At 40.3% G+C, this 27,161-nt stretch overlaps 1 protein-coding gene across 6 annotated transcripts in view; it reads left to right on the top strand.

Annotated features, from left to right (window-relative positions):
- ENPP3 (ectonucleotide pyrophosphatase/phosphodiesterase 3) overlaps positions 1-27,030 on the top strand; it is an 87,596-nt gene extending 60,566 nt beyond the window's left edge. For 5 of the 6 annotated variants that reach the window (XM_037894806.2, XM_037894808.2, XM_037894807.2 and 2 more), the window contains 11 exons: positions 2,780-2,907; positions 5,028-5,094; positions 8,203-8,290; positions 9,283-9,455; positions 9,540-9,591; positions 10,378-10,532; positions 19,821-19,959; positions 20,989-21,066; positions 22,769-22,901; positions 25,227-25,383; positions 26,716-27,030. In XM_037894806.2, the coding sequence (XP_037750734.1) occupies positions 2,780-2,907; positions 5,028-5,094; positions 8,203-8,290; positions 9,283-9,455; positions 9,540-9,591; positions 10,378-10,532; positions 19,821-19,959; positions 20,989-21,066; positions 22,769-22,901; positions 25,227-25,383; positions 26,716-26,889 (1,344 nt within the window). In that variant the 3' untranslated portion in view covers positions 26,890-27,030. The remainder of the gene's footprint in view (positions 1-2,779; positions 2,908-5,027; positions 5,095-8,202; positions 8,291-9,282; positions 9,456-9,539; positions 9,592-10,377; positions 10,533-19,820; positions 19,960-20,988; positions 21,067-22,768; positions 22,902-25,226; positions 25,384-26,715) is intronic. The other variant, XM_027824656.3, reaches the window with a different exon arrangement.
- Positions 27,031-27,161: the final 131 nt, after the last annotated feature.

Below are 27,161 nucleotides of genomic sequence, written 5' to 3' on the forward strand. Positions count from 1 at the left end.
AGTGGTTCAGCTTTATTCACCTCTTGGACCGGATCCTGTGCTCCACTGAGGACTAAATCAAGAATTGCCTCTCCTCTTGTGAGTACCAGGATTAGCTGCTCCAAGAAACAGTCATTTAAGGTGTCAAGAAACTTTATCTCTGCATCCCATCCTGAGGTGACGTGTACCCATTTAATATGGGGATAATTGAAATCCCCCATTTTTAATGAGTTTTGTATCTTTATGGCTCTCTAATCTCCCTGAGCATTTCACAGTCGCTATCACCATCCTGGTCAGGTGGTCAGCAGTGTATTCCTATTGCTATATTCTTATTATTCTAGCATGGAATTACTAGCCATAGAGATTCTATGGTATGATTTGGTGCATTTAAGATTTTTTTTTTTTTACTTCATTTGATTCTACGCTTTCTTTCACATATAGTGTCACTCCCCTACCAGCACAACCTGTTGTGTCCTTCTGATATATTTTGTAACCTGGTATTACTGTGTCCCATTGATTATCCTCATTCCACTAAGTTTCTGTGATGCCTATTATATCAATATCCCCATTTAATACAAGGCACTCAAGTTCACCCATCTTATTATTTAGACTTCTAGCATTTGAATATAAGCACTTAAAAATGGTCACTTTTTAGTTGTCTGCCATTATGTGATGTAATTGAAAGGGCCTCTTTTTCATATGACTGTTTCTCACCAGATCCTACCCATATTTTATCATCTTCCATCCTCTCCTCCTTACGAGGACAGAGAGAATCTCCGTTAATAGATCCTCCCCTAATGGATGTCTCTGTCTGAACCATGTGCTCCTCCGTCTGTCAGCTTTAAACCAGCCCTTAGTTTAAAAACTGCTCTACTGTAGGTACTATAAAGCCATGTTAATTGGCCAGCTGAATATTCCTTTGGGAAACTGGGACTCCTCAGGTAACACAGAGCTGGAATAGCTGATCTGTGCCACATCTTTCCCTCCCGCACTAGAGGAGTTATGGTTCAGAGAAAAGGGGCATGGCTGGAGCACTGCTGAGGAATGACCTCCTGGGCCATTGGCAACTGGAAGCAAATTAGAGTAGCCCTGAGGCTGTTGATAGCTACTTTGATCCCTATTTTACAGTTGGCTTTAGCAGGCACAATGATAATTATAAAGGTACAGTAGAACCTCATAGTTATTAACTACCTTGGAAGCGGAGGTTGTTCGTAACTCTGAAATGTTTGTAACTTTGAACAAAACGTTATGGTTGTTCTTTCAAAAGTTTACAACTGAACTTCAACTTAATGCAGCTACGAAACTTTACTATGCAGAAGAAAAATGCTGCTTTTAACCATCTTAATTTAAATGAAACACGCACAGAAATTGTTTCCTTACTTTGTCAAATGTATTTTTTTTAGTAGTTTACATTTAACAAAGTACTATATTGTGTTTACTTTTTTTTTTTTTTTTGTCTCTGCTGCTGCCTGATTGTGTACTCGCAGATCCAAATGAGGTGTGTGGTTGACCAGTCAGTTCATAAATCTGGTGTCCATAACTCTGAGGTTCTACTGTAGTACATAAGCCTTCACTTTCCTCACACTTTCTTTCTCATACAAAGTCTTTCTCATTTTTTTCTGCCCTCCCGATGCTTAACAGTAAGATTGAACCACTGTTCTCCAGTGCAGTAAAACTCAATAGGTATCACTATTACCAATACCATTAAAATGAGAGCTGATCCTATCTAAAATTCAGTCTTTCTAGATTCCTTAAACAAAGTATCTCCCAGTCAGAATTACTGGGAGCGTCTCGATTTTTACAGTTGCACCATTATTTTTTTTAAATTCCCATTACATATTTCAAACAAGAAATATATATTGTTTTTAAGGAATTTCAGAAAGCCTAATCAAGGTTTTAGGGGCGGTCAGTTGTGAAGTGAGGTCACCAGGTTGGTTCTGTTTGTTCAGATCTGTACTTGTTGTGGCACATAATATAAACTTATGATCCTTTATTCTTCTACTTTTGGCAACTTCTGTGTTTTGAGAGCCTACAGATTCTTAACCAGAAAGGAACACTGACTGTAGCTACACTAGCGGATGTTAGAAAAAACATTTGTTATATTAAATCTCATTAGAATCTATTCAAATTGTTTCAAAGTTACAATTTGGCAACTCAGCAAATCTTATCTCTTTTAGTAATTATACATTTATAAGCAACAGTGCCAAAAGTTGGATATTGACTTTTTCCAAGAAAGTGATTTGCATGCTTATAATTTTTAATGATTTCAAAATGACACCTTATAGGCATGTGAAGGATATATTCCTCTTCCCTATTTATTGCATGGTAAACTTCCCTATTTATTGCATGGTAAACTGGTAAAAGATTGCAAAAAATGAGTAACTTTCAGGCACCTTTAGCTACTAGCTTATAGAATGTGGACTGATATACTAACTGCAGATAGTATATGGATGCCAATAACATTAACCATAGCATATACCAATATCTTTACCATTACAAGTTCTTTGTTCTTATCAATAACTTTACAACAGCCTCCTACTAAGGACTGACACACTTACAGTACATCTTGTCAAAGGCCTATGTAACAGATCCAAGTAAGACATTTTACTATCCATTGTCAACTGGGACCAAAATGTGGTGGAATAAGTCAGTGAAGAAATTATTGTTCTAGCTATCAATCAACATATACAGTATAGTTAGTGTGCCAATCTCCACAGTATCTATGGCCATTGCTGAATGATGTGTTTGTGTTTGATGTAGTGCAAATCTTAACGTGATTGGACCATTTCTTGTTTTTCAGTGCCGAAAACCCAACCAACATTTCAAACCCTACTTGACACCCAACTTGCCAAAGCGATTCCATTATGCTAACAACATTCGCATTGATAAAGTTCATCTTATGGTGGACCGGCAGTGGTTGGCTGTTAGGTAAATTGTGGTTGTCAATTGATTCTTACCCTTATCATTCAAGATGCCTCATTTCCTTCACAGATGTGTCATTTGCTTTCTATTTGACAAGACTGCATCTCTTGCAGTGAAGACAATAGCTGATCCTTAGAATGCTGGATTTTCCAGACTGTTAGATGAATGTTTAGGAGGCTATATAAAAGGAAATAATTGTGTGTGTCTGTGTAAGCCAGATAGCCACTGCTTTACATGGTGTGCATAGAGTTTTCTCTTCAAATCTGCATGGTGAATGAGGTGAACTGAAGTCTTGTTCATTATTCATCTTCACTAAATATCTCATCACATCAGTTAACCATCTAGGGCTGACAGAATTGGCTTCTTATATGCCCAATTAATGAGAATCTGTCATGCAAAAAGTGCTGCAGTTTTTCAAAGGTTCATAACTCAGTTAGTTTTCATTGAAATATTCAGAACACTTTTTAATTAGGACTCTTACCTTGTCAAGTTTTAGCTTTCTATCTCCTGCCATACTAGTGGCAGAGCAGTTCAAAAAAATCTTGCAGGACCCTTTTTGTTATGGCGGAAGTCTATTTTCTGCCACATTTTCTGCATTTTTACTCAAACTTGAAAAAATAAATCACCTTTGGGAAGAGACTAAGCCTGAAACATATACCAAAAAGTGAATGATGTGGTTAACAGATATGATTTACTGAAAAAGGGATGGTTAGAATGGAAATAGTTATCTGATCTTAGCTGTCGTAGTTGCTTATAATCATGTGTGTACACAAACTGCATATACTGTAGGCATATGTAACCCGGACACTTCCTGGGTATGGTGCTCTGTCCCATCTAGTGGCTCTGAGACCACTTACAGAGAGAGGTTAATGAGTCTGCTCTCCAGTCTTAGCTAAGAGTCAAATGGCTTTTAGCTCATGAAGTAGAGGCGTATGCATTTAGCTCCAGAGGTCCCAGGTTCGATCCTGCCCACTGATGAGCGGGGTCTGTCGGTGTTCCACATACACACACTGTAAATACATGGGAGTAGATTTTAAAAAATTTATATTGTGTGTGCACTCAGAGGTGCAGTGGTAATAAATTATAAGCGTAGGGTTGGGGTACCAATTTTCATGTGGAAAAATGAAGGTGATAAATCTTAGAAAGTCAGAAATTGTGAGCTCCTTTCATCCCATTTGCACTTTCAGTTGAAAATGCATTACAAGTGCAAATTCTACTTGCACTTATTATTGGCTCAGCTTTTGGAAATGTATTTTGTATTGTATTTTACATATTCCTAAATGATCTCCAGATGATTAAACCTTTTCCTGCTTCTTGGATGGTTTTTAAAATACTCTCTTTCTCTTTTCTCTTAAATACCTTCTATCTGTTTCTGAGCAGAGGACTTTTTTTCCTGTAATCTTATTTAATAATATTTTTAAAACTTAAATTTTGTTGAGAGAGGGGTAAAATGCCTGTTTAGCATTTGACTTCATATTTTATTTTGAGTAGTGTCCAATATTTGTCCTAGATATTTAAAGAGAAATATTTATTTTGGGGTGTTTTCATATTTGTCTTCTCCTTTCAAGTGCTACTCATTGTAAGTCAAATAGTATGACATTTCTATTGTATTTAAAATACAAAATCAAAACTAAGGCTGCAATTTGTAGAAAAAATGCAAACATTTTTAGAGTAGTGTATTTAAATTTAAATGCTCCTTCATAAGGCAAAGCCATCTGAAATTGTTCCAACAGGACTGCCATAGTTGGGTTTTCCAGGAAGAAGTCTTGTTTTAAAATGTGAATAGTAAGGAAGGCTATTATAAAACTAGCCCCAAGGAGATGATACATTTGTTTGGAACTTCCCAGTTCGGAGGTCAGCCTTTTACTCTGATTATTTCAGAGGCATAAATGCACTGTACAGTAGCTAGAATCTTGGGGTAAATTCCTGGTTAAAGTAATCTCAGTAACCTAAGAGAAGGAGAGGTCTCTGCAAAAGTCAACATTGTCTTATAAGAACAATCAGTACCAAAATATTATGCAACATTCTTCTCAGGGGGTAACCCAAAGTCCAATTTGTTGGGGTAACTAGAATTTTTGTTGTATTTGTACCATTTTTACTTACAATATAAAATGATTTCTTCTTAGGAATAAAGCTTATACATTTTGTGGTGGAGGTAATCATGGCTATGACAATGAGTTTAAAAGTATGGAGGTAAGGTGATTTCTTCTCAAATCGCATGTCCCACTGTATAGCCAACTACATATTTGCTGTAAATAAACCATGCACTGTACTATATGACAGTTTTTGCAATCTGATTTTTCTTACATGGGCATTCAGACATCTAACCCTGGAAATCTACTCTCTACAGAGACAATTTGCACGGAGACAATCAAATGTTCAGACCGGCCACAATTGTGCTTGCAAAGTCCTATGATTGTGCACCACCTTTAAGAGTCTAATACTTAGCCATGTCTCAGTGCATCTAAAAAATATAAGAGTCATATAAATGACAGTACCTAAACTAAACACATCGTGGTAAGAAACAGAACTCTGCAGAGTTCACACAGCCTCATTAAAAGCACATGAGAACATAATCATCAGAAATTCCCTAATTTTTTACCAAGTATTTACATTTCAGATGGCATGTGTTCATAGAGAACATTAATCATATTTATTCTGTTGATACAGTATGTGTAAGGACAAATTAGTGCTTTACTATGAGGTAATATACCTTCATAATATTTTCCTTTGACAGCATCCTGTTTGTGTTCTTTAGAAGTGCTAGTCAGAAAGCATTAAGTGTTCTTCTGTATTAGTCAGTTCAAAATCCCTTTCCTATTAAAAGAACAAAGGAAATGCCATACCAGAATAGACCATTGGTCCATCTAGTCATGTCTCCTGTCTCTTGCAGTGGTCAAGTTCAGGATGCTTGAGAGAAGCATAAACATTTCCATAATGCACTTCAATACTTTATACTTTGAGGCACAATTTCCTGACCATAGCTAAGTGTCAGCCCTTAAAGTTTTTAATCCTAGTTATTTTAAATGCAAATGATATTATTAGTCATGTAAAAATTTATATAATTGATGGAATTTATTGGCTTATTTGCTCAATGATATCCTGCTGCAGTAAGTTCCACAGTTTAAGGGCCATTTATGCTAAGTATAAGAAGTATTTCTATTTATCCCTTTTAAATTTGGTTCCTTTAATTTCATTTGATGTCCTCCTCTCTTTGTTTTATGGAAAAAGATAAACAGAAGTATGTGTCTGGCCTTCTCTTCTTTGTTGGTAATAAGCTTCAGACCCATTCCATGTAACAAATATGTTTCAGGATTCAGTCCTTGTTCATCTGTTCATCTACCCTGTTCTCAGTTTATGAATGAGTCTTTAATAGTATGTCCAAAACCTATATTTGGATGCTCACATTAACTCTTAGGCATATAAATGCTTAAGTGATGATTTGAGCATCCCAAAGGGGTATTTGGATTAAAACTCTGAGAATATTTGAGTGTATATCTATACCACAGAGACTATACCAGCATAGACTCACCCTGCATCAACAGAAGGGATTTTTATGTTGATGCAGGAACACCACCTCCCTGAACGAAGTTAGCTATGTCAACAAAAGCCCTCTTCCGTTGGTATAGCTGTGTCTACACTGGGGGTTATGTTGTCATAGCTATGTTGGTCGGGGGTGTGTTTTTTCACACCCTTGATTGACGTAGCTATGGTGATATAACTTCTCAGTGTAGACCCAGGCCTCAGGTGGAATCCTAAATTCAGCTGTGGTTTGGGATTCTGATAAACTAGTGACCAGCAGCCCAGATCATGGAACTTAGTTGCTGCAGCCATGCAGAGAAAAATGTTCTTAAAGTTTTATGTCTACACAGCATTTTGGAGTGAGCCTCCTAGCCCGGATTGATAGACTTGGGTTTGCAGTGCTTGTGCTAGTGCTCTAAAAAACAGCTGTGTAGACAACACTTTGAAGTTGCGGCTCAGGCTGGAGCTCAGGCTCTGAAGCCTAGGGAAAAGGGGTGGGGTTTGGAGCCCAAGCTCCTGCCTGTGCCCCAACTTCAAAGCAGTGTCTGTGCAGCTATTTGTAGAGCACTAGTGTGAGCCCGAGTCTGTCTAACTAGGCTAGGAGGTGTGCTCCAAAATGTTCTGTAGACATACCCTAAGTGACTTAAAGAAAAGAAGTACTAGGGGCACCTTAGAGACTAACCAATTTATTTGAGCGTAAGCTTTCGTGAGCTACAGCTCACTTCATTGGATGCATTCAGTGGAAAATACAGTGAGGAGATTTATATACACACAGTACATAAATCTCCTCACTGTATTTTCCACTGAATGCATCCGATGAAGTGAGCTGTAGCTCACGAAAGCTTATGCTCAAATAAATTGGTTAGTCTCTAAGGTGCCACTAGTACTCCTTTTCTTTTTGCGAATACAGACTAACACGGCTGCTACTCTGAAACCTAAGTGACTTAGGAGCCTAAGGCCCATTATCAAAAGTGACGTTAGTGTTTAGGAGTGTAAATCCAGTCAACTTTTGTGAGATTTAATCTCCTAAATGCCTAAATCAATTTTGAAAATGGGACATAGGAGCCTAAGACACTTAGGGCTAGATTCACTTAGGCATTGTAACTTTTAGGCCCTAGAAAAACACAGGAACAACACAGCAATTCCCAAAGCCTGAGTTAGGTGCATAGGCTCTCTATAGAATGCATGCAGAGAGATAGGCACCTTCGTCTGAAATTCATAAAAGGCAGCACTCTAGGCGGGGAGCCATCTAGGATAGCCAATGGGAGATACTGATGACATGGGTGTGTACTCAGCCCTGACCCTCTCATGGAGATATGTGCCTAAGTATAGACTGCAGGCGGGGCGCTGGAACGAGGACAGGGAGGAGCCATGGTCCCCCCACTTTTTACCAGCAGTAAGGACGATCAATGGGGGGAGGGGTTTTGGGGGTGAAGAGGCGGTACGGGCCTCGGGGGAAAGGGGTGGTGTGAGGGGTGGGGCCACAGTTCAGGTGCTGATGGCCTCCCCTCTGTTAGGAAGCTTCTGCTGCCCCTGGCTGCAGGGAGGCGCCTACCTGCTTGTGACCCACAGCTGGTAACCTACTTTTGTAGTTAGGTGCCTAAGGCATTTTTTGCCAGACTAAATTCTGCTCTCTTACATCAGAATAATCCCACTGATTTTAACTATTGTGACAGAGTGCAGAATCTGCCCCAATACTCTTAGTTCTTTTAAAATCTAACTCCTGTTGTTTTCTAGTTTGAATTCTTTTAGATAACAGCTTTTATTATTACAATCCAGGCTATCTTCATAGCACATGGCCCGAGCTTTAAAGAAAAAACTGAAGTGGAACCTTTTGAAAACATAGAAATTTATAATCTAATGTGTGGTGAGTATAGACAACCAGTACTGCAGCTAGTAATGCACAAGCAGGTTTTCAGATGCTAATATGTTATGAGCTAAGACAAAGATTACAGAAACATTAGTGAATACATCCAGAAGCTAATAATACTGTACCAAATGCCTCGCCCCACCCACGGACATCACATTGGATTTCAAGTTTATGTATATTGGCTCACACTTATCAAGAAATTAGCTGCAAAGTAGGGAAATTTTCCTGATAGGAGACAGAATCATGAAGTGGAAAAGTGCTCCTAACAAATATATGTGCTGCAAATATGCATGAGCTCATATGGGGGCTCCTTGTGGCCATCTTGGGACAGGAATCTTGCAGAGAGTTGCAACTCTTCGTCAGAATTTTAGATAGGCCACTGTATCCCAAAGTTTGAGGTGGAATTTTCTGTAATTTTTTTAACGATCACATAAAATGAAGCATTTCAGTGCTCCTCCTTGTGTAATGTAATGGTCTCAAATAATGACACCTATAACGTGGTTAAAATAATCAGACCTCATGCCTACACCACCACTTAAAAGTGTAAAAACTACCCAGAAATGACCAGCCTGCAACACCTTAATGCTTCACTTTACATAAAACATAGGAGATATGTTATACTGTAGAAACTATTAGACCCTCCATATTTAACAAATTGCAGACTCAACTGCCTGACTTATAAGCAATTGGTTAATTAGCGAGGTTCTTCATTGTTTGTTGCAATGCTGGATTATATTTTAAATATTTACTTCAGTTTTGTTTTTGTTGAATCCCGATTAACTCAACCGTTTATTATTCAGCATTTCAATTATCCATGTGTGCATTTGTGGGTGCCCAAGCGGTTCAGGTAATTGAAATTCTGCTGTCATATTTAGAAGGAATGCATAAAGGAGTAGCTGTCAGGCAAATGAAACTCCTGGTATTTTCTTCTGTAGGGCATCAGGATGTTTTTGCAAAAATTTCAAATGTTTTGTAACCTGTTTAATCAGATCTGCTGCGTATTAAACCTGCACCAAACAATGGAACTCATGGCAGTTTAAATCATCTTTTGAAGACACCTTTCTATAACCCATCGCATTCAAAAGAAGAGTCACCTCCATCTTCATGCCCCTTTACCACATCAACTCCTCTGGATGGGTTAGGATGCACATGTGTCCCATTAGTAAGTAATGGGTCCAGAGTTTTGTTTTTAATCAATCAGAACATGAATTCTTCCTGAACAATCTTTTAATATTATATTTTACAGGCATTGGATTTGGAAGCAATAAATCAAAGATTAAATCTCACCTCAGAAGGAAGTAAGTTGTTGGAAATAAAAGGAGCAGGGGTGATGTAAAATCTATGCCCTTGTGGGGTTTTTTTTATTTTATATTATTGCTTTCAATGGGACTATTTGCAGAGTAAAGTGCAACTGAAGGTAAGCAAGGATGACCAAATCTAGCCCATAATTAGTAATTTCCCCCTTTCTCTTTCCTGTCTATGGAGAAGAGGTTGGCTGAGAATCCCTAGGGTCCTGATCCAAATCCCATTAAAGTCAATGGAAAGACACCTATTGGCTTCTGTGGGCTTTGGATCAGGCCCAAGGTACTTTAGGAAAACAGGAGATAAAACTACTGTTCCCAGCCTTTCAGCCATCTCTTGCCCTTCATCTGTTCACATAATTTTGGGGAGCATAACTGGATTCTTTTGGTGGATGTTCTTGGCACTTGGTTTATATAACACTTCATAGTCAGCTAGGGCCTGATTCTTACTTCACTGACACACTGATGTCCACAGAGCTGTATCAGTGTAAACTTAACATAAATTAGAGGAGAATCAAGCCCTGGATTTTTGTGATATTTTCTCTGTCATACTTGAGTAACTTATGTATTTTAAACATATCGTGAAAAATATTGTTCCACAATTTCAAATATCCAGAAGTACAGATCCTTAAACATCTTTATACTTTATTAGATTGTACATATTTTAGTCAATTAAAATACATCATTGCATTTGATGTATTTTTTTGCTCATCCCATATGCCTTTCTGTCAAGAAAAATCTTTTCACAAGCACAAAATTCAGTAACTATTGTTTACATTCTAGTAAAGAAGGCGGAGACCTATAATTTGCCCTATGGCAGACCTAGAGTTCTACAGAAGCAAAACACCTATTGCCTTCTTCACCATCATCAGTATGTGAGTGGATACAGTCACAACATCTGGATGCCACTGTGGAGTGCATACACTGTCAATAAAACTGTAGGTTATCAAATATACTTACCATTCATAATGGAATGACCCACTGTTCTGAAAATGCAGAGCATTCGTTAGGAAAATTGGTTATGAACCAGGGGACATTATATGACTCTTCCGGATTATTTCTTTCTTGCAATGTAATATTTTTTCTTTTGAGAACAGAACAGGTTGAGTTTACTTGGAGTCTGGTAATGGAAAGGTGGAATTTTATTTTACTCCCCCAAAGCAATATAATTCCAGGTTAGTGTTTGGTTCGAAATGGTGGCAGGGGGTTTAAGCAACATATTTGTAATGCTTTTTAAACTCACCTGAATTGTCCAAATCTAGCATATCTTGAAAAACAACCTGTATAATAACCAAAACTAATTGTACCTTGAATACCTTAAAAATTATTTTAAAATGTGGAAATGGCCACTTGATAGGGGCACAAAAGATACAAAGATCGAAGCACAACAGTTAAGTTGGTTCAACTAAACCTGTTTGTATAAAATGGGAAATAGTCAGGATAGGAAAGCAGAGGCACAGAACCTGCCTTACAATCTGTGAGGACATTTACAGACCCAACACAGAGACTAATGGTGTGTCTATACGGTAATTAAAAACCTGCAGCTGGCCCACGCCAGCTGACTCGAGCTAAGGAGCTCTTAATTACAGTGTAGACATGCGGGCTCGGGCTGCATCTCTCATGCTGTCATCTCACAGGGTCCTAGAGTCCAGCCTGCAGCCCAAGCCCGAATGTCTGCACTGCAATTCAACAGCCTCTTAGCCCGAGCCCTGTGAGCCTGAGTCAGCTGGCATGAGCTAGCCATGGGTGTCGAAATTGCAGGGAATGAAGAAGCAGTACTGGGAAAAGCGGGCCCTTCCCTGCCCCTCCGCAGCTGTGAAGCATACTCCAAATGGAGGATCTGCTCAAAAGGGGACTCTGTCACTCTGGGATGGGGGTGGGTGGGTGGGGATGAGAATGAAGGGGAAGTAGTTGGTTTGCAGCTTTTGGAGGCAAAGCAACCCGCAAGAAGGGGTCTGGACTGTGGCCAAGACCCAACTGGGACCCTTTTCCTCCTTTTTTTCTCCCTGCGGAGGGAAAATAACTGGGCTCTAGGAAGAGAGTCGAGGAATGCTTATCTGACTGACTGAACTGCTGACACTGATTGGGAACTCCATGTTGAGGGGGCGCCCATACATCAAATTGAATAGAGAACGGGGTAACTCAAGGGAAGCTGGTCACTTGTATCAGGAAGAGGTGACCAGGACTATACTTGGGCCAGGTCCTGGGTCCCCCTGCCTCCTCTCCTCCCCCCATGCCAGGACTTTGCGGGATGGAGGGACTGTTGAGCCATGGCCTGCCCACTAGGCCTGCTGGGCATTGAGTAAAAACTACTACACAGTCCCACAGGGCAAAGGAGGGGAATAGAATAAGAACAATGAGAGAAAATAATAATAAATGAGAAAATAAACACAACTAAAACCAAAAGGTGAGTGCTCTCACTTGGTCATTCAGTGGCAGTCGTGCACATGGGCTCCAGTTTGTCTATCAGTCAGAAAAAAGTCAAACTATGATTTCCAAGAATGAGTCCTTGCAAGTTTTCTTATGCTTATTTTTGGCTTTCTCTGCCAAGAAAGCTTTCCAAAAATATACAAACTTACTGAATAGTTTCTACTAATGCAGTTTCTGTTGCAAATATATTCCGTGTATTTACAGTTCCTTAGCAGTGTGATTGATAAATGTTCTCATTATAACTGTGGATGGGTGAACCTTGTAGAGTTGCCCCCACTCCCCTGAAGATTGCAGCCAGGCACGACCCAGCACTTACCACATGGTAAGTGGAGTGACCCGGCCGCAGCCTGCTCTGCTCCTCTGGCTCCCAGGCTTGGGGGGACGGGGGAACGGCCCCCCAGCACTTGCCCGGCGGCCCGGCTGGGACCAGGGAAGTGGAGCAGGCTGGGGCCGGGTCACTCCACTTCCCGCAGGAAGTAGCCAGCCCCTCCTCCCTGTGGAGGCCTGGGCCCCACACAGCCCCCCCCGCGGAGAGGCTGCGTAGGGCACCAAAATAGCTAGGGACGGCCCTGTTCAGGCTGCATCATAGATGAGCACTGAATAAAATGGCACTGAGGTGTCTGGAGTGCAATATAATAACCAAAAATCAGTAGTACAGATTCTGCTTTCTGTCAGAAGGTTATGAAATAGTATCGCAAAAAGTTCCCTCTCTAATTATGTTCAATACAATAACATGGAGAAAAGTTACAAATGAAAGGGTCAGATTGCATACTGGCTTATTTTCTAAACCTACATGGTTAATTGCAGTTGTGTCTTGCGAACTAAATCCAATATAACTATTCCGAAGAAATGGGACTTTCTAAGATGAGAAAGCATGCCAAAAGCCTCATTACTTCTACCAATAGATGAATGCTAGGTGGCTGTAGTAACTGTCTCTGCTTGTATGCTTTGGGCACCATACCATGGAGATGCCAAGGTCCATGGAAATAGTTTTCCTCTAAATGAGCAGTACATCCTGCGGTTACCTATAAGCTGGAGAAACAATGCTGTGTGATTAGCAGTGCCTTTAGGTGGGTGTGTTTCTGATTGCTAGACAGATACAGAGAGACTCAAGCAGGACAACAAAATGAAGCAGGCTGAGTCTTTGCTGACTGTCACCTGGGGATTCCCTCAGGTGGCTGGTTAATCAGGATCAGTGCAAAGGGGCCAGTGCAGGGCCAAAAATCTGGCTCAAAAAGTTCTTATATGTAATTTTCTTTGTGTGTGATTAGCAGTGTTATGAATGAACAATTCTTTCTGACTGGATATTAATAAGCTGTCACAAATATTTATATTATCATAATTACAGACAGTATACCAGTACCAGCTGCTGGATTTTCTGTTACCTGTGACTCTGATTCAGAGGAAAATCTGATTTAAACTATTGGTGCTTGGAATGCATTTCTGAGGTAACATACTCATCTCCTCGAGAGGAGGGAATTGGTTGCATCAAACCACCCACCTCTCCCACCCAATCAGGATGTAACAGGCTGGAACGCTAATTCTGTTGTGTAGAATTCAAAGCTACCATACCCTTTATAATATTTTGTTGGTTGTAAGTTGAATTTGCACTCTGGAACACTATAATTTTATTTGCTTTTCTGAGTTTGCTGTAGTTCCTCTGGATATGACTCTAGAGTGTGTTTGTAGAGAAAGAAAATTACATGCAAGGGTTTTTTGTTTAGTATAAAAATATTGTAAATTAGATTAGCTTTTGAATCTTATCCTTAAAGAGTAAAATCTTTACTGCACTGTGATGAAAACAGAATTGAGACTTGTTTGGTATTTTATGATTTATGAAAAAAAAGACCTTGGTGCTTTGGGTTTATGGGATCTTTGTTTTTTGTGGTTTAAGTATTTTTTCTGCTGGTATTACCCCAAAAAACCCCTCCTGGAAGTAGCTGAAAATTGACATGACAGACCACAACAGCTGTGGAATACTATATTTAGTTCGTCATGTGATGAAAATAAATTATGCATCTGGAAACATTAATTACTGGGTTGTTTAAAAAAATCTTATTCTTGTAACATGAACTGGAGAATGGATTGCGTAATTTTATCTATGGAGTAGTTTTCTAAAGTCATTGTAACTGTTTTTTTCTTCACAGGTCACCATGGTTCACCATGTGACCTCAGATAGAGGAAATGAGAGAGGATACAGCTATAGATCCAGTGACGAAAGTCTTCTGAGTCTAACCTGTTGTAACAGATTGTCTGTCTGTGTAGCTTATGAAGAAAGAAAAGGAGTACTTGTGGCACCTTAGAGACTAACCAATTTATTTGAGCATAAGCTTTCGTGAGCTACAGCTCACTTCATCGGATGCATACTGTGGAAAGTACAGTGAACGAGCCTCTGATAGTGTGGCTGATGTTATTAGGCCCTGTGATGGTGTCCCCTGAATAGATATGTGGGCACAGTTGGCAACGGGTTTTGGTGCAAGGATAGGTTCCTGGGTTAGTGGTTCTGTTGTGTGGTATGTAGTTGCTGGTGAGTATTCGCTTCAGGTTGGGGGGCTGTCAGCCACACTATCAGAGGCTCGTTCACCTGCACATCTACCAATGTGATATATGCCATCATGTGCCAGCAATGCCCCTCTGCCATGTACATTGGTCAAACTGGACAGTCTCTACGTAAAAGAATAAATGGACACAAATCAGATGTCAAGAATTATAACATTCATAAACCAGTCGGAGAACACTTCAATCTCTCTGGTCACGCGATTACAGACATGAAGGTTGCGATGTTACAACAGAAAAACTTCCAATCCAGACTCCAGCGAGAGACTGCTGAATTGGAATTCATTTGCAAATTGGATACAATTAACTTAGGCTTGAATAGAGACTGGGAGTGGCTAAGTCATTATGCAAGGTAACCTATTTCCCCTTGTTTTTTCCTACTCCCCTCCCCCTTCCTCAGACGTTCTTGTTAAACCCTGGATTTGTGCTGGAAATGGCCCACCTTGATTATCATACACATTGTAAGGAGAGTCATCACTTTAGATAAGCTATTACCAACAGGAGAGTGGGTTTGTGTGTGTGTTGGGGGGCGAGGGGGTGGGGGGAAGAAAACCTGGATTTGTGCTGGAAATGGCCCACCTGGATTATCATACACATTGTAAGGAGAGTGATCACTTTAGATAAGCTATTACCAACAGGAGAGTGGTTTTTTTGGGGGGGGGAGAAAACCTGGATTTGTGCTGGAAATGGCCCACCTGGATTATCATACACATTGTAAGGAGAGTGATCACTTTACATAAGCTGTTACCAGCAGGAGAGTGGGGTTGGGGGAGAGAAAACCTTTTGTAGTGATAATCACCCATTTTTTCATGGTCTGTGTGTATAAAAATGTCTTCTGTACTTTCCACAGTATGCATCCGATGAAGTGAGCTGTAGCTCACGAAAGCTTATGCTCAGATAAATTGGTTAGTCTCTAAGGTGCCACAAGTACTCCTTTTCTTTTTGCAAATACAGACTAACACAGCTGTTACTCTGAAACTTATGAAGAAAGAGATTTCTTAAAGAGGCTATCATGAGAGCATTGCTTAAGGGACCACTTCTTGATATGTACATTCTGCCTAACTATTGACCAGTAGCAAATCTCCCATTTTTTTGGGACAGGGAAGTCATTGAGTAGGTTGTGGCTCAGCAACTCTGATAGTTTCTGAAGCCTTCCAGTTTCTTTGGCCATAGTCACTAGGGTGTGGGACAGACACTGCGTTGATTGGATTAGCTGGGACTCTCCTTCGAGCAAAGGGTGAGGATAAATGTATCACTGATGCTTATTATAAACTTGTCAACAGCTTTTGATACTGCTGATCATGAGGTTTTGTTGATTTGGTTGTGGAACCTAGCAAGAGTGTTACAGAGCTGAGTGGTTCCTCTCTTATCTTTCTGAGAGAACACAGAGGTTATTTGTGGGTACTTATTTCTCCAACTTGAGAGTTCTCTCATGCGAGGTACAATAGGGATCTATATTAGCACCCTTCCTGCTCAACATGTAGATGAAGTGACTGGGAGAGTTAGTGAAGATATATGGTCTGTGATATATTCAATATGCAGATGACAGCTTGCTCTGCATCTCTATTCTTTTGATTTGGCTGGAGCAGTAGAATAAATAACCCACTGTCTATATAAATTTGAGGCTTGGATGAGAATTACTGTGTATCTGGAGAGGAGTGAAATAATGTTGGTGGCTTAGGACAAGATGCCAGAACAGTTGGTGGGATTTATATTTGTTCCTCTGACTGGGGGAGTTTGAATGCCATTTGTAGCCCAGATGCTTGACTTAGATGTGGTATTAGATCTTGGGCTGTTCCTGGATGCTCAGGGAGCAGCCATAGTTATGAGCACACGCTCCTCTGTGCGTGGTGAGAAAAAATGACACTTTCTCTCTAAGATGGCCCTTGCCACATTTATTCATGTGTTTTGTCAACTTGTGATTAGATTCCTGTAATAAGCTCCTGTCAAGGTTCCTTCCCCACTCTGAACTCTAGGGTACAGATGAGGGGACCTGCATGAAAAACCCCCTAAGCTTATTTTTACCAGATTAGGTTAAAACTTCCCCAAGGTACAGACTATTTTACCTTTTGCCCTTGGACTTTATTGCTGCCACCACCAAGCGTCTAACAGATATATAACAGGGAAAGAGCCCGCTTGGAAACGTCTTTCCCCCCAAAATCCTCCCCAAACCCTACACCCCCTTTCCTGGGGAAGGCTTGATAAAAATCCTCACCAATTTACATAGGTGAACACAGACCCAAACCCTTGGATCTTAAGAACAATGAAAAAGCAATCAGGTTCTTAAAAGAAGAATTTTAATTGAAGAAAAAGTAAAAGAATCACCTCTGTAAAATCAGGATGGTAAATACAGAGTAATCAGATTCAAAACATAGAGAATCCCTCTAGGCAAAGCCTTAAGTTACAAAAAGACACAAAAACAGGAATATACATTCCATTCAACACAACTTATTTTATCAGCCATTTAAACAAAACAGAATCTAATGCATATCTAACTAGATTGCTTATTAGCCCTTTGCAGGAGATCTGACCTGCATTCCTGCTCTGGTCCCAGCAAAAGCAACACACAGACAGAGAGAGCCTTTGTTTCTCCCCCCTCCAGCTTTGAAAGTATCTTGTCTCCTCATTGGTCATTTTGGTCAGGTGCCAGCGAGGTTATCCTAGCTTCTTAACCCTTTACAGGTGAAAGGGTTTTTCCTCTGGCCAGGAGGGATTTAAAGGTGTCTTACCCTTCCCTTTATATTTATGACAGCTCCACATAGGGCTACGCTTAGAGACCATTCAGAAAAAGAAGCTATTAATAATGTTGATATTAATCAGTTGATATTGATAATATTTATATTGATCAGTATTGATAAATGCAAAATAATACACATTGGAAAACGTAATTGCAACCGTGCATATAAAATGATGGGGCCTAAATTAGCCCCTCTCTCAAGAAAGAGATCTAGGAGTCATTGTGAATAGTTCTCTGTAAACATCCACTCAATGTGCAGCGGCAGTCAAAAATTTAACAGAATGTTGGGAATCATTAGAAAAGGGATAAATAATAAGACAGAAAATATCATATTGCCTCTATTTAAATCCATGGTACACCCACATCTTGAATACTGTGTGCAGGATCTGGTTGCCCCGTCTCAAAAAAGGTATATTGGAATTAGAAAAGGTACAGAAAAGGGCAACAAAAATGATTAGGGGTATGGAACTGCTTCCATTTGAGGAGAGATTAATAAGACTGGGACTTTTCATCTTGGAAAAAAGATGACTAACGGGGAATAAGATAGAGGTCTATAAAATTATGACTGGTGTGGAGAAAGTGAATAAGGAAGTGTTATTTACTCCTTCTCATAACACAAGAACTAGGGGTCACCAAATGAAATTAATAGGCAGCAGGTTTAAAACAAACAAAAGGAAGTATTTCTTCACAGTCAACCTGTGGAACTCTTTGCCAGAGGATGTTGTGAAGGCCAAGACTATAACAGTGTTCAAAAAAGAATTAGATAAGTTCATGGGTGATAGGTCCATCAAGGGCTATTAGTCAGGATGGGAATGTGCGACAGGGGATAGATCACTTGATGATTACCTGTTCTGTTCATTCCCTCTGAAGCACCTGGCATTGGCCACCTTCAGAAGACAGGATACTAGGCTAGATGGACCATTGGTCTGACCCAGTATTGCCATTCTGATGTTCTTATAAATGCTTCCACCTGCTTGTTAAGTGGAGTTTCACACTGGAAACAATTCCACCTTTACACCAGGCTCTGCACTTCTCTAATAAGTTTCCAGATGTAATTGGATGTTAACCTACCAAGCCTTAAATAGTTTTGGGCCTGATTTCCTGAGAGATCATTTCTCTCCTCATGATGTACTACTCCAGTTAGTGGACATGCTTCAGCTGGAGTTCCTTGCAAGATGCAGGAGAGCACTGCTGGGGTGGGTGGGGAGGAAAGGTGTTCTCCATGGATGTTCTTTACTTTGGATCACAGTTTCCCCTTGAGTCTGCCAGAGCCTCAATTTGTTAACTTTCTATACGTGCTGCAAACTCCATATTTCCCTCCAGGTTTTTGGAGAAGGTGGAGGGCTATAGTGATTTAGGTTAGAATCCTCATTGTGTCCCTGATGCTGCAATCAGATCTACTAACATGCAGGTTTGCACCCATGTGGATCCCTGTTGCCTTCAGCAGGACACCCTCTGGGGGCTAGAGGTTCAAATTAATGGATCTCAGTGTAGGATTGTGGCTTATATTTCCTGATGGATAACTATTTATCCTTTACATTATATTTCTTCAATGTAATGCTCACCTAGAACATAGGATGGGCACCTACAGAGATTTTCATACAAAGTGGAAAAAAGAGGCACAAGCATGATTTCCCCCACTGCAGTTCACCTTTAACAGATCAAAAGTGATGTTGCACTACATCTGTCCTCTTCCTATCTGATAAAGGTTTATAAAGCTTAGGCTGCTTCCTAGATCATTAAAACAAAAACCACATCAAAAAACCTCAACATGTCGTGTTAAGAATAAAACAGAAGAAAGCTCATTAGTTGTGAATGATGGATCTAATTAATTATAGCCTCATATCAGATACAATACCTTTCTTAACAAAACGGAGAAGAAATTAAATGGAAGTAAGAGCTGCTGCTGAGAAAGAAAATACAGTTGTGCAGATAAAATACGATTCTGGTGTTGTCGTGGGTGCAATCCTAGCAGTTGTAAATACCGAAATTACAGTTGAAATGTTGTGGGTCAGCTCTTCAGCTGGTGTGAATTAACATTGCTTCATTGAAGTGGAAGGAGTTGTACTGATTTATAGCTGCTGAGAATCTAGTCCATACAGTTTCTTGGTGTCATTGCTTAGCCCATCTGGATATGGCTAAAATAACATCAGCCAGTATGTGATTCTCACATGTTAACTGCTCTGCAGTAGGAAGTGAATTTATTTTTAGAGAGCTGAATGGGCCAAACATGTCACCTTTTTGGGCTAAGATACTACCTTAGCCTTGCTACTACCATTTTACACCATGCTAAGGGTTTTCCCTAATTGGATTACTGAAAAACAGAAGGACCAAGGAAAAACACTACAGAAAACATAATTTTCCATTACTTGTATTGAGCTGATTCATTATGAAAATAGGAAAAGATTCAATGAAAACCATTCTAGGAAGTCACAAACCATACAGGGCATAAGGTTAGCCACAACTGTGGGTGTAACACTATTTCCCCCCTTTTTCTTTTTAGCAGGCAGACGCATCTTCGCTTCCTTCCACTATTCCAGACTGTCTGCGGGCTGATGTTAGAATCCCGGCTACTCAAAGCCAAAACTGCTCTGACTACCAGCTAGACCTGAACATCACCCACGGGTTCCTGTATCCTCCCAGTCAGTAGGATTCTTTTTATAGCTAGTGTTTAGAAAGTCTTAATCAGCTGGATGTGGGTTTGTGTTTAAATCATATCTAAACACCAAAGCAACCTGCCTGGGATAAGTGTGCTGTGCAAAAAAAAAATAAATAAATAAAGAGATTTCCAGTAGCTGTGCATTGACCAAAAGCAGTAAAATTACTATTAGAAAGTCAATACATTTTGCAGCAGCCACCCACATATCCATGGTAATCCTGCCCAAATATTTTCAGTTCAGAAGATTTAGGTTTACTTTAAAAATGGAAGATATGCTGGCTGTGATGAAAGCTGACCAGAATGACATAAAGAGACCAGAGTGGAGTCAAGAATCTGCCCATGCTGTGTCACTCCATGTAAATTTTGATTTTTTTTATGTTAGTTTTGATGTATTGGAAGGGTTAGTTTTGCAACAGTCAAACGGTAGTTGTCAGCCCATAGCCCTTTTTTCCCATCACAAAGGTACCACACAGTTTGGTACATGTGAGCAGCCTTGTCTTGGGGGACCTGCTTCCCAGTGGAAAAAATGTATATTCTAGAATAGTTCATTGAAATATAAATAGATCAAGTGAATGCATCTATTTTTTAAAATATATAGGTTGCTAAAAGCTGAATAGGCTTGAGGCAGTAAACAAAATCCTAGGGAACAGATGTGGCATACTTTGTGCTAATGATTCCTCCCTGACATTCCTCACAGATTACATTTTTCTCAGAAATTTAAAGGAGGGAGACCTTTTATTGGGGTGTAAGGGATATTTTTGTTGTCTATCCCAGGGTAATATTTTCCAGTATAACAGAACAAGCCTCCAATCCTGTTCAAACAGTTGCATGTTTGTATATACAATTATGTATTATTTATGTATGTATATTTATATAGTTCACTTATTAATGTGAGACTTTAATTACCTGCAATAATTTGCCTTCAGTCTGCAGGGATACGTAAACTGAACATTGAGAAACATCTTCCTATATATCAGTCATTAATGCATGTTTCGGTTTTTTTTTTTTACAGATTTCAATGCAACTGGTCCAGAACAATATGATGCCTTACTTACCAGCAATATTGTGCCCATGTATGAAGAATTCAAAAGTAGGTTCTCAAAAGGTTCTGCTGAACATTTTCCTGCAGTTTATTAAATGATAATTGACTAAAGAAAATTAAGAAAAAATTAAAAGATTTTAAAAATTCTTTTCTTAACTGATCATATTCAGTATATCCAGATCGAGTACAATTGCACTAAAAAGTGGGTTTTTTTAAAATAGGCACAGAAGATTTTAAAACACATCCACTGTATTCATTTCCTTTACTCTTTTCTCTGGACAATCCTACTTAAAACTGCCTCTTGCCAGTTGGAATATAGTCGTGTTTAAATTCCTTACTACTAGACTTTGGGGAGATTCTTTCCCCTCACTACTCTCTTTGAACCACTCAGGTGCTGAGGAGGTAGAGACTGGCTGCAAAGCTGTTGCTGGGGATTCTCCTGGTATGGGAGAAGTCTCCAGTAGATGTACAGATGGAGTGCCTGGCTCCTCTTTTATCTTCTCTTGACCCCATGCAGGAGGAGAAGTAGGCAGACTGGAATTAGTAACCAGCTCTGTGACACTGCCCCACTTCACCATGCAGAATCTCAGCGAACCAGAGAATCTGGACCTTTATTTGGAAAATGCATATCAGGCAGATGTGCTTGTGTACAACTACAATGAACCCTGTTATTCCCATCCATCTATCCTTGCTTCCAGCTATTAGAAACCATGAGCTATGACTTGTCTACAGATGCATGTTTTGTCTAATAGTCCAGGGCTGGTTTTCTAAGACAAAGGAGAAATATAGAAAATGCTACAGCAAGTAACAGAAAAAAAAGAAAATAAAAATGACTGGACTGCTTTTCACAGTTCATTCATATCCCATTCGCTCATACCACATAAAGCAAAGAAACCCAGAACAGCAAAGTGACCTGAATCCCTAAGGGAAAATAAATAACTAGAGATGGAACACCCTGTCACAAGAAATATAAAACTCACTGGCCAGTTACTGCAGACTATAGATTACAGGTATATCAGTAACAGGTAAACAGAAAGAGTATATTTTTAGCCACACTGTCCATAACTGTGCACCTTTTATCACTAGTTTACATTGTAAAGATAAATGTTTAATTAAATTACATAAGTAAAATAAGTTAAATGGCCCACTGGTATTTGAAATGTGGTCAGTTGACTCAGACTAGTTCCTATGAATAAATATCCACATCCCAAAAAACACCATCTCAGCTAGCTCCAGTTGGCACCTTTGTCGGTAGTCTCAGCAGAGAGGCCCTTTGTGAATAAATGTCCACATCCCTAAAGACACCATCTCAGCGAGCACCAGTTGGCACCGTTGTCGGTAGTCTCAGCAGAGAGGCCAAGAACTGCTAGGTATTGAAAATAAACTGTCCTCTCAGTTCAAGAGTTGTTCTTTACAAATTCAGCTTGAGGCATATCGCTGGACTGTGTGGAGAAGCTTGCAATGTCATCGCCTTTACCACACCTCTTCCATAGGTGAACAGAGTACATTGATTGTGTCAATACAATAGTTTCCCTCTAAATTTGCTTAAGTGAAATATTTAAAAAATATATAAAATATAGAAGAAGTGACAGTTTAGCCTGGACGAATGTGCTACATTTTCATTCTTTGCCTATGGCAAAAAGTGAAAAAATATTCACATGCTCATTAATGTAATAGAGGTAGAGCATTTTGGAACTGGTATTAATTATGTACTGGTATTAATTATGTTCAACTGTCATTGTAATGACAGAGATATGGAACTATTTCCATGATGTGCTGCTTCTAAAGTATGCTGCGGAGAGGAATGGACTGAATGTGATCAGCGGACCAGTGTTTGATTACAATTATGATGGCCATTTTGATGCTCTTCATGAAATTACACAGTAAGTACAAAAAGGTAACAGAGAAGGGTCACACTCTGGCTTATTTCAGATATATTTGCTGTCATGGTTTCCATATTCCAACCATATTTCATTCCATTCCAGCCATATTCATTCAGGCTGAATGACTTCTGTTATAGGTTAAGAGAAACAAGAAAGATCAAAAGTAAAGTATCCATGAGAGGAGCACAGAGTATATCCTCTCATATAATGCTTACTCACAAAATGGCAAAATCCTTGGGAACTTAATATTGCAATACAGAGAAAATAGTCATAACAATTACATACCTAGAGACAGACACTATACACGCATATCAGATAAACAGTGTGCTAACCACGTGCTGTTGCAGGTGCATAGGATATAAGATGGCAACCCTGATCTGGTTCCCATGGAAACGCAGGGGGAGCCCACTTTTTTGGCTCAGAACATTGGGACATAAAAATGGCCATACTGGCTCAGAACAATCACCCATCTAGCTCAGCATCCTGTCTCTGACAATGCCCAATGTGAGATGCTTCAGAGGGAATGAATAGAACAGGGCAATTCTGAGTGATCCATCCCATGTCATCCAGTCCCAGCTTCCAGCAGTTGGATGTTTAGGGACATCCAGAGCATGGGGTTGCGTCCCTGACCTTCTTGGCTAATAGGTTGTAGAACTGATGTCATTGGAGATGCTGTATTCAAAGCTGAACTTAATACCACGTCTAACAAGGATGTCTTGGGAATAGTGAAATCAGTTCTGTCATGATGCAGGAGGGTGGACTAGATGACAGGTTGGAGATTCCTCCTAACTAATATGCTGTAATACCCAGACAACCACATAACACTGTCTACAATTTTTCACAAACATGTTTCATTCTGCATGTTAAACCATACTGTGTATAAAGTACCTGTCAGTGGGAAGTGAGGGTATACAGCACATCCAGGAATCACTCAGCACCTCAAAGAATTAGGCCCTACTACATAGGGATGACTATCATTTTTAATTTGGGGGAAATTTTTAATTTGTGAATCCTAAACTGATTTAGCTTTCTACAGCAGGTTACCAGGTATCATTTTCTTCATGGCAGTTCAGGTTAGGCACTGTCAACCCTCCCTGCCACACTAATTTTCTCTTTAATTTTTGCAAATTAAACTTCATTATATTTTAAATTGTTAACAGAATGAAATGCAAATATGGGGCTCAATCCTGCAAGGTGCAGTGCATTTTGGTTTTGATCCAGCGAAGGACTTCAGCACATGCTTAAGTTTAAGCATGTGAGTAGTCCGTTTGATTTCAGTGGGACAATCACATGCTTAAAATGCTTTTAGAGCGTCTCACCTTGCTGGAGTAGTGCTTTATACAGATATTCAGTCAAACATATATATATATATATGGCTGTTTTCAAGTTTTTTTAGAAAGGTTAAATTCTGCATTGAGTGTATATATACATACCATACAATCCCATTCACTTCAGTTCTTGTACAGTATATTATCTTTTATGCCAGGGGTGGGCAAACTACAGCCCAGGGGCTGCATCTGGCCCTTCAGACATTTTAATCCAGTCCTCGAGCTCCCGCCAGGGAGAGGGGCCCAGGGCTTGCCCCACTTCAGCCGGGGAGCGCGGTTGGGGGCTTACCCTGCTCCGTGTGTGCCATGCCTCCATGCGGCTCTCAGAAGCAATGGCATGTCCCCCCCTCTGGCTCCTATGCATGGGGGCAGCCAGGAAGCTCCACATGCTGCCCCAGCCCCAAGTGCTGCCCCTGCAGCTCCCATTGGCTGGGAACCACGGCCAATGGGAGCTGCAGGGGTGACGCCTGCGGACAGGGCAGCGTGCAGAGCTTCCTGGCTGTGCTGCTGCATAGGAGCTGAAGGGAGGACATGCTGCTGCGTCCAGGAGTTGCTTGAGGTAAGTTCCGCCAGGAGCCTGCACCCCTGACCCCCTCCCACACCCCAACTCCCTCCCCCAGCCCCGATCCCCCTCCCGCCCTCCAAACCCCTTGGTCCCAGCCCAGAGTACCCTCCTGCACCCCCAACCCCTCATCCCAGCCCCACCCCATGCCCACACCCCCAGCCAGAGCCTTCAGCCCCCCCACACCCAACTCTCTGCCTCAGCCCAGAGTCTCCTCCCTCACACTGAACTCCTCATTTCTGGCCCCACTCCACAGCCCGCACCCCCAACTGGAGCCCTCACTCCCTCCCACACCTCAACCCCCAATTTCATTAGCATTCATGGCCCACCATACAATTTCCATACACAGATGTGGCCCTCAGGCCAAAAAGTCTGTCCATCCCGTTTTATGCCCTTGATGATCAAACTTACCCCTTAATTAATGTTCTTTTATAGGCACATAAACAACACACAAATCCCTGTCCCGACCCACTACTTTGTGGTGCTGACCAGCTGTAAGAACCAGTCCAATACGCCACTGAACTGTGTGGGCTCCTTGGATGTTTTGTCTTTTATCATTCCTCATCGACCTGACAACAGTGAAAGCTGTGCTGTAAGTATGGGTTTGTGCATGTCTCTGCACAGTGTGTGTGCATGAGCTGTGATTTCTACAGAATTGCTTCTGGGGGAAGTCTTTAGATTCCTGTGTATTTAACTCCGTCATTCTTGATTTAAACAAAAAACAGTCAAGAGTGAAGGATGGAACTAGTGGCAGCTTGTGAGGGGCTTGTTCATGTTGTCAAGTGAGTGGTAGCAGCTGTAAACTGCAAAGATTGTTGGGCGGGTGAGAAGCTGGGGCAGCAGGGTGTGGAGCAGGTGAGGCAGACAGAAGAGAGTGAGACAGCTAAGTAGAGAAGCAGCTAGCCAGCCATGCAGGAAGAAAGGAAGGATCCTGTGGGTCTGATGGACTCAGAGCAGCTATCATTCAGCAGTTGGCAGTGGGGAGTATGTAGCAGGGCTGGGAAGAGCTACAGATTAGAGGTGACTTAGATCAGCTCTCTCTCTATGTATAGGGTGGGATCACTGCAGCTTTCTGAAGAATAAAACTTGTTCTTTGACCATTTTAATGGTGTAATAGCATTAGCAGGCTTACTCCCTCCAGCATAGCTAAGGAAAATATTACTCCTTATTTGTCTTTGGCTGACATCAGATAGTGTACTTTTACATGAATGCTTCTTCTGAGATTGAAATTAATAACCAATAACCTTGATGTTTAGAGATATACTACCAATACATAGTAAATAGGAGATGATCATGGAAAAATAAGTTACCATCCTTTTATGAAAAAAACTCTATAGTAATAGTACAAACATTATAGTGTTTTGGACCATTACTCTTTATATTTTAGTTTTCTTTGATTTTTTTGAGGGGGGGCAGTACTTAATGTAGACAGTAGATAAGACTATACTGATTTGTAAGTGCAAGTGGAAATGTGATTCCACCATATTTTGTAGTTCAATGGCCATTGAAATGTCAAGAAACCATTTATCAGCAGCATTTTGCTTCTTTGTCATTTCTGTTTGCTTACAATCCTCTCCCAAAATACAGGTTATTCCTCAAAAGATGGATCTGGTACTGGAGTTATACTGTACATTCTATTCTCACACCCCACTGTTCAGCCAAAATAATCAATTAAGTAGAGTGTAACTAATTGGAAACAGCAATATCTGTTCAGTAGAGTAAATTGATATCAGGAAGGAGAGAAAACATTCATTTGACCCTATTCAAACCAGACACCCAAATGCAAGACTACAGAGATTTCCAGGAAGAGAGTGGAAAGAGCTTTTTCAAGTGAAGGACTTTATGCCATACAAGGCTATTCTGTTGTTTGGTAACACGTGAAGGAATAACCAGTGTTTGAACTTTGCTCGTTTTGCTTTGGCAGGATGGGAAACCGGCGTCCCAGTGGGTTGAAGAAAGAGTTTGGGCTCATGCAGCGCATATTCGAGATGTGGAACTTGTAACTGGGCTTGACTTTTACCAGGACAGAGATCAGCCTCTCCCTGAAATTTTACAGCTGAAGACGTTTTTGCCAACATTTGAGACTATCATTAACTGAGCATGTGTCAGTAACTTGGACAAATAAATCTAAGTAAATCAATGTTTCTTTCAAAGAAAAAGCTACCACAGCTCTTCAATTGATCAAGAAAACAAACATGTTGTAATAAAAGAAACATAATTTTATTTACTTTTTCTCAAATTTTCAGTCTTTTGTCATTTATTTAGTATGGCATTGAAAGGGGTAGTTTTAATTTGTTGACTGCCAGGTAATTTTATTTCAAAAATTACTACAAATATTTAGTCTAGAGAAACAAGAGCTGGTAGGCCAGC

Source organism: Chelonia mydas, chromosome 3 (assembly GCF_015237465.2).
Source record: "Chelonia mydas isolate rCheMyd1 chromosome 3, rCheMyd1.pri.v2, whole genome shotgun sequence".
Taxonomy (NCBI): Eukaryota; Metazoa; Chordata; order Testudines; family Cheloniidae; genus Chelonia; species Chelonia mydas.